Genomic DNA, 12967 nt, shown 5'->3' with positions numbered 1-12967 from the left:
CGGTCCCCGTCATCGACACGAATCTGCAGAAACTAAAAAAAGAGCTGCGTTGTGCCTTGCATTCTGTGGCTTCTGGGGTTGGACCCTAAACTTTTTGCAAAGGGCCAAGTTGCATTTTAGGGCAGATTCACAACTCGGAGCGTAAACAAAATGAAGGAAATGAAGTAAACGGAAAGGTTTCCGAGAGGAGCGTCGCCTCAGTCAGTTATGGTTGTGTATCAATTAGAAGGACATAGACCTACAAAAGTGAGCTTCTCACCTGCAGTGTGTGGCATACGCTGTAAGCAATGTAAGACATTATATTTATATATATAATATTAATATTAGATATTAATATATATAAATACTTATATATATTATTTATTTAATCCGATGTTATCCTAGACAATGCTGAAATTTACCCTGATAAAAACATTTTAAACATGATGATACATAAAATGCAGAAAAATGTCCCAATGGAGAATGCATTTTTTGAAAGATACAAAATACTGAATGCACAACAAAGACAACACAAGCCATAAATTAATGAAATTCACACATATTTGTCAATGGCAAAATTGTTCATGTGACGTGTGAAGGAGTGACATAGGACAGATAGGTCTGACTCTGTATCTCATGAATGAATACTGATTCATTGGGCTTATTCAGCGGCAAACGAGATGAAATTATCGAATCCACGGCAGATTTATATGATTTTTCCGGTTGATGATGAAATTCAGATTGCCACATCAGCTGTTGCCACATCAATTTGTTGAACATAAAAACCGAAGATCTACAATTGATCAATGGTTTGAAAAGATTTTGAAAGACTATATGTGCACCGATCACAAATAATTTTATATCATGTTTAATTAAACAAAACTCCAAAGGGATCAGATTGATTACCCATTTCTCTGATTTATTCTGTTAGAAATGTGATACATCCTGACATGAAATTGATATACGCGATTATATATATAAACTATTCGCATCTCGAAGTGGAAATATGACTCCATTATTATTTTCATGTAAGTACATTACAGTTCCGCCTGTGCCTCCAACTTACATTGAGCTGCGCAGGTGCTGCCCACGGGTATTCTACCGTGCAGGTAACAAACCGGGTGCTGTATAAGGTTATAAAATGTCCTCATACCAACTAACAATATTAGGACACCCGATGTGTTCTGAGACCAACATTACGACCACTGAAGAAGTATTCGGTCATCAAACTGGATAAGCAACGGTTTCGCGTGGGTTATTTTGCGACATCTGTAGTCTACATAGGTATTCACTTTTTTACAACCGCATATGAAGCAGAAAATGCCATTCATCGGTTTGTTAAACTGGCATTAAACTAGCGCAGGCAATAACCACAAAAGTCAATATGAGCATTAAAAGAGTAAATAACCTTAGGCCATTATTCCCAAACGCTTTTTTTGGTTAAATGTATAGGCTACGCCAGCCAAATATAAAGAGTGCAATCATAGTTTGCAGGCGGGTAGGCGATTAAAGTTGCATAGCATTTGACCCTAAATAGTCCTAAACCCATTCTTTGGATGATGAGGTGGCATTTTCATTTTTCGAGGATCGCATTCCTTTCACCGTCACACGCATAAAAGAGAATCAAAGACACATTTCTTGGACGAGTGACAGCCATATGAGAGGTTAAAAAAGAAAAGAGTTGAGAGACCGGATTGGACATTCGTTTTACTTGAAGCTGCAACGTGTCTATGGTGCGTTGAGAGGCCTTTGAAACAATGCCAAACTTCCTGCCTTTATCATGAGATCTAAAAGCAAAAGCGTCTGATTTTGGTGAGCGGTCTTATGCCTGTAATTAGAGCTCATAATACAATACGAATCAGCGTGCTAGCCAGAGTGCCCTTAAGCAACGAATTGAAAATACAGTATACTTTCCCTTTGGCATCCAGTTTCAATAACTATGTTCTGTATAGCCGTTTGTATACTCACTGCGCTGTTCAAGGGTCAATTACGCACTGCAGGATTTAGTGTGTTAAACATACTGTAGTAGGAGAATCAAGGTCATGACTGATGTTAGTGGGCATGTACCCCTATTATGTCTGAGGGTGCCAAATGAATCATTCCAAATGTATAAACAAAAGCGAAAATAGATCAAGTAATGGATGACACCGATTAGTTCATTTTATAAGCTAATTTGATTTGATTGTGTTTCCACCAACACGCTGCACAGCTTGTAAACCTAAATGTAAACATCTGTGTTAAGTCCGTATTTTCATCTACACTGGAAGACACAGTGTATTGTGAAGTAAATACGCCGTTTGAATGTAATCATAAATCACGTTTTAATGGCACAGTTTTACTACTGATAATCCTCTCTCTCTGCCCACCTGCGGGAGCCAGGTGTCAAAAGAAATGCACGCGCTCTTCCGCAGGAGTTCAATATCTCTAAATTTCTCTGTTTTTCCACAAACCGTCCGTGTACCCTGGCCTCACACTCTAGTGTCTTTTTACAGATGTGAATTCCATTCCACTGAGAGGAATATGTCTCAGAAACCAAATATGAACGGCTCACAAATCAACAACACCATTTTCAGATATATTACGTTTCACATTTTATATTATGCAAGTAATTTTCATTTTTACAATAACACATATAGTTTATATTGTTCATATTTGGAATATCTATTCTGGCTTGTGCCAATTCCCAACTATGAAAATGTTAATGCATCCTATCTGTTCACCACTTATAAATGCACTTATTCTACGTCGCTTAGGATAAAAGCGTCTGCCAAATAAAGTAATGCATACAAGGCGTTGCCATAATTACAAACAAAATATTTTGCCTAATACGTGTCAGAGATCCCTCGTTCCACTCGCTATAAAAGAAACTATGCATAAGTAAGTAATATATACTGTATCTTACATTTGAAAGTTTTACGCATATGTTCCATAAGAAAAAGAAAATTCGTAAAATAACAGCCACATTAAGCACACGTAACTCCATCTATACACAACACGATTTTGAGCTGCATTAGACTCCATTTCAATTACATTAAATTATTAACACAAAAGACGCAAAAACCTGATATAGCCACTCGAATGTGCAATTCCTTGCGAATAACGACAGAAGCGACCCGCCAAGTGCACTTATACGTGCTTAAACACGTTATACGTCACAATCTAAAACATATTCAGCATCTTCAAAAACTCCGTAAAGTACAAGCTTAAAAGAAACCGATGGAACATATCTGCTTACTGCTTTGTTTCTTGCTTATACGCATAGTCGTTTGAATATAATTACAACCTACAAAAATCTACCCAGAAAAAGATAACCATGCCTTCGTTCCTTGCCAACTGACATTTGGAGATGACATGGCCTGCTCTCCGAATGAACAAAAAGATGTCTTTTTTTCCTTAACCTCCACCTTCTTTAGAAAAAAATTATTAGGTTGCTTGAGATTTTGGGACGAAAAAAACGTTTAAGCCAGCCCCTCCAACTGATGAAGGAGGGACTTTTTAACGTGAACATACAGAAGTTATCTGGTGTGTTCAGCACCTCCCCAAAAGTTTGGAATATAAAAGCGAGGGCTATTAGTTAGTTAAGGCAGTAGGGAGTTTCTGCTGGGGTCTGGATTGGAGATACAACAGACCGGACCCTCTTGTGTATGATTGGAGTCTAAAGGAAGAGCATTTTCCCCTTGCCTCAAAGAGTCTACATGTCTAATATTTAGACATGTTCAGCTTTGTGGATATTCGGTTAGCGCTGTTGCTTGCAGCAACAGCACTTTTGGCAAGAGGTCAAGGCGAGGACGACCGTAAGTATAGTTTTACACAGTTTTTAACATCTGAAGGAGTGGCTGAAAAGATCCAAATGCTGCTGAGACTAAATGCTAGTTATGTGAGTAGAGTAGGTTAGTTTGAAAGGTGTGAAGACCTGCTGGTATGTCTTCCATCTTTTACGCGGACAAATAATGTATTTATGGCCGCAATTGTATTATTTGACATCACGGATAATTCTTGTTCATGGAAACGCATATTCCTTAGCATTTAAATGCATGAATGAACTTGGGTTTAAAAACAATGTCGTGCAGGTTTAGAGCATCTCGTGTTCGTGCGCAATTTGAAGTCCTGGGACGTTGCCTGTGCAGCTGAAAAAACTTGGGCGCGATAAGGGGAAGGAGGACGACAATGAAAAAATGATCTCAACAAACTGTTTTCACGTTTTCTTGTTGGAATGGAAACTTTCGGTAAATTTTTGTTAAAGAAATGAGTTTGCTATTTTTTGTAGGTGCACAATGTGTTAATATACGATAGCACAATGAGGCAGTGGAATGCCTAGTGAAAAGGGTGGTAGGCCAAAAGGAATGAGCAACAAAGGCTTAAACCTTGCCTAAAATATACATCCATTAATTGGACAGAAAGGGAGGTATTTGCGAAACTTTGATAAAGTTTGTTACTTCATTCTTATTAGCACAGAATCTCGTTCTAATCTCAGTCTTGGATGAGGAGAGCTGGCACAGTACGCGAAAGTATATGGATTGTAGGGTGACTATGAAAGGATACAATCGAATCGAACAGTTATGTTACAATCGGGAGAAAACTTTTAGATTTATGCAAAACACAGATAACTGCGAAAATAAACGACTGATGCCCGAAAGCGTCTAGACATCACTTCATCTAAGAAATGTGGATGTTGGGCGTACAGTTTGGGACTGCTTTCTACGGTATGATAGCGCCACGATGCGGATGCATATGGAATTTGGGAGTTGCACGAAATTTATATGATACATTTTGGGGCGAAACCCGCCCCCTTCGCTTTTTTTTTATTTTTCATGGATGATCGAAAACACATGTAAGACTACAGAGTTTCCACTAAGGAGAAAAAGTTTTTTTTCTGCCAAGTCCGACGTTTTAAATTATTTCAGAACATTAAACTAACCACAAAGGACGTGGAACGTTTTTTCATGACTTAAGTCATTCTAAAAATGGAATTTACGGACTATACTGCCCCCTTGAAAAATGGCTGGGTAATTGCAGGGTTTATTTGTACATTTCAACTGGTTCAAATTCTATTTGTAGGCTTGCATACTACACTTTCAATAAATAATCACGTTTAAAGGAATAATAATAATAATAATAATAATAATAATGTTTTTGATAAATGCTTATTTAGTATAGTATAATTATACTCCAAGTAATACATGCGAACGTGGAAATTCACCTGCCCTGGATCTGTGGGTGTGCTACAAGATATACATAGATTTATTGAAATAATTTGACATTACATGCAACGAAGGAGAAAGACGTGCATAGTGATGTCGGTATTTAGCAGTCCAATATAACGAAAACGTATTTTAATTGCAGGAAAATATATCGTAGGATAATATACTTCATTTTGAACAAAATGTTGCTTGTTCATTATGCCAAAATTCCTATCCACGTCGGTATGGTTCCCTTTGCCAACAAATAAATATAAACCTGAATGTTACCAGCCTCAATTAGCTGCTTGCAACTGGCATGTATTAAAGCTACTCTTTTTTCCCTTAAGCGTGCATAGAGGATGATATAAAGTTGCATTTCTGGTTTATCTAATTCTCCACAGACACAGCCGGCAGCTGTACATTGGACGGCCAATTATATAGCGACAAAGATGTATGGAAACCCGAACCCTGCCAAATCTGCGTTTGCGACAGCGGCACCGTCATGTGCGACGAAGTGATTTGCGAGGATACATCTGACTGCCCCAATCCAGAAATTCCCTTCGGCGAATGCTGCCCGGTTTGCCCCGGTGAGGAAGGTATACGTCAGTCTTCTACCAATTCCTCTTCCTCAGTCCAGCGCTAACTGGCGCCCTTGAGACGGCCGCAACTACCTTTCGTTAAGCTTTTGGAAACACAAGAAGGAAGTCTGTGGTCCGTGCGACTGTAATTTAAGGGTCACCTGGGTTTGGATAACCTTTGGAAGAAGTGCATCAAAGGACCAACCTGGATTTAATACGAATGTATCACGTTTAATTATCCCCCATCTGAAGTCGGATTAAACGTCCTTACTTCTATCTATGTAGTCCACGTCACGTGAAGGCCTACTTCAAAAAATTGCAATTACTTTTATGGAAACTGGATAAGACCATTCCTGAACTGATATTTAAATTTTGTTATAAAAACCTGGAGAGTAATTAAGAAATACTGGCCTTTGGTAAATCCTATTGAATGTTTTAAAGATTTTTAAGCTAATTAGATATTTTTATTGTTTCCGTAGATAACGGGGATCCTATCACGGCTGTGGTAATTATTTCAAACTTTAATCATGAATTACATGTTTATTATTTGTTCATATTGACAATACAGCATATTTTGTTGAATTAACATGGCTGTGAAATGAAAGGTCTAAGCACAATATATGTGGCAGACCTATACAATATGGGCAACATTGTCTGGTGAACTATATATCACACATTATCCTATATATAAATAAACTGCATACCAATGATTAATCATTCTTTCTTTTTTGTGGGCATACTGCCATTGTGATAAAACTATTATTCAGAGAAAACTGTAACAGTACGTTTTAAAATTTAGCACACATTTAATTAACGCACGCAATTAATTAATCAATCAATCAGTTGATTTTCACGTATCGCCTGTACTCTCCTTTCATTTATTTTGTTTTGCTTCCTTCCTGTAGGGACCCAAGGGCAAGCCTGGTCCTAAGGGTGACAGGGTAAGTTTCTCTCTGCCTCGGCTGCACTGAATACTATTTCTGCATCATCAAGAAGAGAAAGTATCTCTTCCCAAATATTGTTCAATTTAAAGAAAATACTGGCTGACTTAACTATCGCTGTATTACACGTAGGCCCATATATGGATAGAAACTTGCATGTATGCAAGTAATTCACTATATGAATTAGAAGACTAATGGCAGGCTGCATCCATACGTAGGTCAAGTCTCACACACAAATATCTTGTCTTAGCCTTTTTTTGTTTTCTTTTTTTTGGCTTTTGGGTCTCACTTATTCTGGAATTCCAGAACTTGTGTGCGGCTTTACAGCCAATAGAGTTATATGCGGGATTACTTTCTATAGCAGGGTTAGCCTAGCTTTAAATTTCAAAAGAAAAAACCTTAAGTAAATCTATTTTGTCAGATCTCGCTTATGTGTTATTAAACTTAAAGTACAGTGACATCCTGAGATTTCTAGTCATATTCAAGTCCAGGTGCATCTACCTGTTCTAATGCAAGGCCTTAAGAGACTGAGCAGATACTGCTAGCCTCCCTAGCAGTATCTGCTCATCAAAGGGCTATAGTATTTCCATAAATGTGATCTTTGAACTCTTTGAAACAGTTGATGGATAGGTTGCATTTATTCTATAATACATTGAGACATGGGTGGTAATTGGCAAAGCCCATCTAGGCCTCTGTGGCCTGACTTGACCTGACCTGGCCTGGCCTGGCCTGGCCTGACCTAGCTATAGCTCTACATTTTCACTAAAATGCCCTCTCCTCCATCTATTCCACAGGGACTCCCCGGCCCCCCAGGTAATGATGGCATCCCAGGCCAGCCTGGCCTTCCTGGACCACCTGGCCCCCCCGGACCCAACGGCCTTGGCGGAGTAAGTACCACATCCAGGAGGTTGCAGGAGAAAAACACGGCATCACACCGCTTTGGGTCTGTATAGATCTGTGCTGAGGGCCAGGCCAATTCGAGCCCCAGGGAGCTGACTGCTTTCATTTCACGGGTAGTGCCCTGTTGTGTGGCCTAGAGCCCCCTGTGATCTGAGATCTGGGTCCTACCTGTACAGATAGGAAACATGTGAAACAAAATGTCTGGACTTCATGTTATCACCCTCCCCCCCCCACCACCAGACTTTTGGCCTGGCCTCTATTCAGGCACTGAAGTGACTATGTAGTGTATGTTAACCAGTGAAACACAAGGTCCCATACATCATACCCTTTGGAAAAGAAAATCTGAAAATTCATGGTAGACCAGCAAGGGCTAGCAAGGCCTGCTGTAATTTCAGCTCTCCTTTCTCAATGGTATTCAGTTTGTGACATCGATTCCCCTCAGAAATACGGTTTTGTCATTCATAGACCTAACACTGTTTTTCTTTCCTCTTCTCCAGAACTTTTCTCCTCAAATGTCTCACGGTTATGATGAGAAATCTGGCGGTGGAGGAATGTCCGTCCCTGGCCCCATGGTATGGACACTCCCTCAGCCCTCTCCCAATTTTTGCAGCACCCAGTTTGATAAACCAGGACAGGACAGTAACAGAGCTGGTCCAGTAGAAGACACACTTTTAGGTCTTTGATGTTGGCACAATGCACTGGGCCTCCAGTATAGCGACAGGCTGCTCTATCTATGGCATTTTCAAATGAGTCTTGACCACTTCAGCATGCTAAGGAACATTTCTCAAACAGCAGCGAATTGACACCTATATTGCACCGAAATTCACTAAAATTAGAGAAACATTAACAGTTAAATTGCCATTTCAAATAATATAACTCTTTTTCCAGTTATGTTTATATATACTGGTACAAGTGTATAAAATGATGGACTTTCATTTCATCAGATTTCATGAAATGCAGGTCACCAAAAGAGACATGGTCATGGACTTCTAATGCTTTAATGTAGAAAGAAAATAGTGTATGTAGTGAAGTTGCCTGAAGATAATTTAAATAATTGCCTCAAATATAGGCAGGTATTTAATCATTTAACTTACATTTTTTTTTACTAGTGTTCAACTTTACATGATCGATTTTAGATGTCTTCTTTGGATGTGGTTGTGTGCTCAAATCTCATTTTCAGTTACATAAATGTTTGGTTCTCAGTTTGTTACATCACATTTCCTGTCTTTGTTCAACAGGGCCCAATGGGTCCCCGTGGTCCCCCTGGACCTCCTGGTGCTAGCGTAAGTATCACTTCATATGCTAATGCTACGCTAGTGCATCACTTGTACAAGAAATCTCTGACTGACACACAGGACATAGATGACTGTGGAATAATCAGAGTTTGAGTCTGGTTGCCTCAGATTCCACCTTTCTTGAAGACCTTGAGTCTAGTCAGGTCATAGACAAACAGAATGTAGCCTGAATATTAGTTGCCCCTGCAAGAAACAGATAGCAAGATGGTGGCTATAGACTCCAATGTAGATTTCAGTCATCGAGCTAAGAGCTAGCATGAGATGGGTCTGATTTTCCTGGTATTTTGAGTGATGATCATTGTGTGATGATCGAACTGGCACATAGGTCTGAGCTGTCTCTCTTTTGTGATTCCTAAGGGACCCCAAGGATTCACTGGTCCTCCTGGTGAGCCTGGTGAGGCTGGTGCTTCTGTGAGTATCCTGATGTGAACTGTCCACCCCACTACTGAAACCACCACAACACCAGCCAAACTTCTACTCTCGTGAACTCCCTTAATTGGGGTTCAAGCACCCCCCCCCCACCCCCCCAAGTGACTCTGCATTGCCCCCTAGTGGAAGTTCACAGCAGGGATCCAACTCAAACAGAATGACATCCAAACACTGAATGAGGGTCAATGTGGTCTGGCTTTTGGTCAGCTCTGACACTCATGTGTAACACTACAGCCATTTATATACATCAGTATATGTATGATTTATTTATGCTGAAAATTCAGTGTGCTTTAACGACACACACACCTACACACACACGCATATACTCACAGTTTCCCCTTACTCTCTTTTGCCCTGTGTTTTTCTGTTGCTCACCTTCTCGTGATTGTCCTGCTCAGTGAGGTGTGTTTGTCCTCTGCAGGGTCCCATGGGTCCCCGTGGTCCAGCTGGTCCCCCTGGAAAGAACGGAGAGGATGTGAGTGTCAGAAGCGCCTGTTTTCACCTGTACAAAACCTCAGGACCACGTCTTCACTTCGGGATATTTCAGATTCCACTATAATCCCCCTCCAGTGTAGTTGTTCAGCTATATTCTCACCACAAACATAGCGTCATACATCTTGGGTCATACATTTGCTGATTGGATCTTACACCTGCTGATTGGGTCATACACCTGCCGATGGCCTCATACACCTGCAGATTATATCATAAGGCCAGTGCATGGCCTCTGATTCACTGAATCCAGCATCACAAAAATAAATTAATTACATGCTAATTCATTTTGTGAGACCCCTACTGTCCATAACCATATCTTATGTATATTTGATGGACATAGTATGATGACATTTAATACGGGACAAACATATGCTATTGTGGACAATGAATATTACAGGATATCGTTTATTTGTTCCCTTGTCCACTGTAAAATGCATAGCATACAGCAGCAGGATATGTAGCTAAAATAAATCCTATTTGGGACTAAAAACTACTACTTTATAGCTGCTAGACAGGCACCCTAAGCTGATCCTCTATGCTGCTGTTCAAACAACTGCTCATTTCAGTGCCTGCAGGTGTTACATCCTTCATGTATTCACCCTGTGCTTCTTTACCCTCTTCCTCATCATCATCACCACTTCCTGTCTTTTTCAGGGTGAGTCCGGCAAACCCGGTCGCGGCGGTGAGCGTGGTCCTGCTGGCCCCCAGGTGAGTCCCTCCACCAAATTTCTGGCCCGGCTTGAACTAGGGCAGAATTGCCCGAGCATCCTTAGCTACTTCGTGCAGATCATGAGCATTCAGTATAGCCTTAATGTGCAATAGCTGTGTTTGCATTTTGCATAACAGTCTTCACGATCAATAAGATACTGATATCGCAGGTTCATAGAGACGTTGTAACAACTGAAAAAAAATGGCGTTAGCACAAAACAGCTTCCTTGCAATTACTGTGAGCAGTAGTGGTTTGGTGATAAATCATAACTGCATTGAACCTGAAATGGGTAATAATTGTTAATACTGGCCAGGTAATGAAACAATAGTACTCAATTAAGATAATGAAGAAATACAGTCACAAATAGACATTGACAACTATGAGCAATTACGATTTTCCTGTGTGTGCCATCACCTGAATGCTGTCTGGTCAGTAGGATCCTATTGGTCAGTTTTGATGACACGTCCATCCCATCTCTTCTGACAGGGTGCCCGTGGATTCCCCGGAACCCCTGGACTCCCTGGGATTAAGGGACACAGAGTGAGTAGAGACCCCATACTCTACAGACTCATCCTGACTGCTGGCCGATCCCCTACTAACCCCCCCCCCCCCACCCCCCCAGGCTGGCCAACCTCCCCCGCAGGCTGATCCCCCCCCAATGACCCCCCCTTTCTTGTCTCTCCTTTCCAGGGATTCAGCGGTCTAGATGGAGCCAAGGGAGATACTGGACCTGCTGGACCCAAGGTGAGCTCACAATCTCCAGGTACCTTTTCATCCACTCCAGAATGTTCTTCCAAAGTGTTGAAAGGAGCTCACCCGCTCTGCCTGTTTCTCCACAGGGAGAGGCTGGTGCCCCTGGCGAGAATGGAACCCCTGGCGCTATGGTGAGTGTCCCTTCCTGTCACCCCCGGTGACACCAGGTGGAAAACTGCACATTTGTGAATGCAATAGAATTGTTACTTGCACTCCGTATGGCAAAAAAACATCATATTCAAGGCATTACATTTCATGTAGAGTAATTCTATTCAAGAAAATAACCACTAGTTGTATGCTTGTTGTTCACAGCTAGTTTATCTTAACAGTAGGGATGGTAGAGGAAAACCACACAGGCAGTTTAGAGCATTTATTGGTAGCTAATTAAAACAGCTTAAGCTGTTTTAATAAGCTGTGGTGAGATACCAAGCTCTAATTCCTGTCCTATTATTTGGTTGTGTAGAAACACAGCACTGAACAGCACAGTCTTAAATCAGGTCCAAGTTTATGCGAAACTAACAGGGACTAAATGTACTTGATTTGAGTGGCACATGCTCTGTCAGTAGTTGTGTGTTGTGTCCGTGCTGAGAAGTCCATCTGACATCCTCTGATATTTGTTTACCCCTCTCAGGGCCCACGTGGTCTGCCTGGCGAGAGAGGCCGTGCTGGTCCTGCTGGCGCTGCTGTGAGTATCCCAGAAAAATTAGTCCTCTTCACCCTCTGTCCCACAATGAAGGGCAACAGTGGGGCTGGTATGGACTGACCTCACTTATTAAGGTCAACTGCAGCCATGCCCACTTCCTCTCACTGTGGTCCTCCCTGGGGACCCCAACAGTAGCCCCCCCCTCACCCTCCACTGAACTGTCTGTGAAAGGCCACCAATCCGGTCCACACAACCCCACAACTGCTGGGTCAGGGGGTTTAATCTATCCCTGCACTGTTCCAATGAGGTTCTAGCCTTCAGATTCATGGGAACAAGAAACTCAGGGAAAGTGACTGGTTGGACTACTTTCTAATTACACTTCAAATACAAAAATAGTATGATTTGCCTAAATCGGTTAAATGTCGAATAAAACTTGTAAGGCACAGGCTAACTTCCAACTGCGAGTTGTTCACTAAGCAGGTGTAGGGTTCTTCTAATACTCTGAAAGGTTAGAAGAGGCACCTACTAACCTCCTATGCCCCAGCCTGTTTGGGAGAGTCGACATACATACTGCCCATTCAGAATGGGAAGGACTGAGACCCTTATGTTAAAGTTACTATGATTCATATTTTCAGTGGGCCTCAGTACAAATTATTGTTCAAGAAAATAGTAGTAGGACATTTTTAATAAAATTGGTGGCATTGGCCATACTCACAATTTTAGCTTAGCCTGAATATTTTTAAGCTAAGCTAAACTTAAATATTTTCTTAACATACTTATATATTTTCAAGCCTAGCTAAACTTGATTTCCAGTGCTGATTCTGGTTCATCTCCCACAGGGTGCACGTGGTAACGATGGAGCTGCTGGTGCTGCTGGTCCTCCTGTAAGTATCAAAAACACAAACAATCAATTCACAACCAATCAGCAACTTCACACACTGTGAACCCCAGACATGGCTGTGACCCGACAATGTTCAGAAAGGCCAGCTGTGTTGCGCGACACAAGGTCTCCTCGTTTAGAGCACAATCTTAGCATTTCTTTTGATTCTAGATATGTGGTCAGTTTAG

At 41.2% G+C, this 12967-nt stretch overlaps 1 protein-coding gene across 1 annotated transcript in view; it reads left to right on the top strand.

Moving 5' to 3' along the window:
• The first annotated feature begins 3550 nt into the window (after positions 1-3550).
• The window catches only part of col1a1a (collagen, type I, alpha 1a), a 30589-nt gene continuing 21172 nt past the window's right edge, over positions 3551-12967 (top strand). Inside the window, exons 1-15 of the mRNA XM_064316531.1 lie at positions 3551-3773; positions 5561-5755; positions 6217-6242; positions 6643-6678; positions 7473-7565; positions 8076-8150; positions 8817-8861; positions 9231-9284; positions 9724-9777; positions 10449-10502; positions 10990-11043; positions 11194-11247; positions 11343-11387; positions 11888-11941; positions 12739-12783. Coding sequence (XP_064172601.1) covers positions 3692-3773; positions 5561-5755; positions 6217-6242; positions 6643-6678; positions 7473-7565; positions 8076-8150; positions 8817-8861; positions 9231-9284; positions 9724-9777; positions 10449-10502; positions 10990-11043; positions 11194-11247; positions 11343-11387; positions 11888-11941; positions 12739-12783 — 966 coding nt within the window. The 5' untranslated portion in view covers positions 3551-3691. The remainder of the gene's footprint in view (positions 3774-5560; positions 5756-6216; positions 6243-6642; positions 6679-7472; positions 7566-8075; positions 8151-8816; positions 8862-9230; positions 9285-9723; positions 9778-10448; positions 10503-10989; positions 11044-11193; positions 11248-11342; positions 11388-11887; positions 11942-12738; positions 12784-12967) is intronic.

This window comes from Anguilla rostrata, chromosome 17 (genome assembly GCF_018555375.3).
Source record: "Anguilla rostrata isolate EN2019 chromosome 17, ASM1855537v3, whole genome shotgun sequence".
NCBI lineage: Eukaryota > Metazoa > Chordata > Actinopteri > Anguilliformes > Anguillidae > Anguilla > Anguilla rostrata.
The sequence above is the reverse complement of the archived record's forward strand: the minus strand, read 5'-3'. Positions and strand labels throughout refer to the sequence as shown.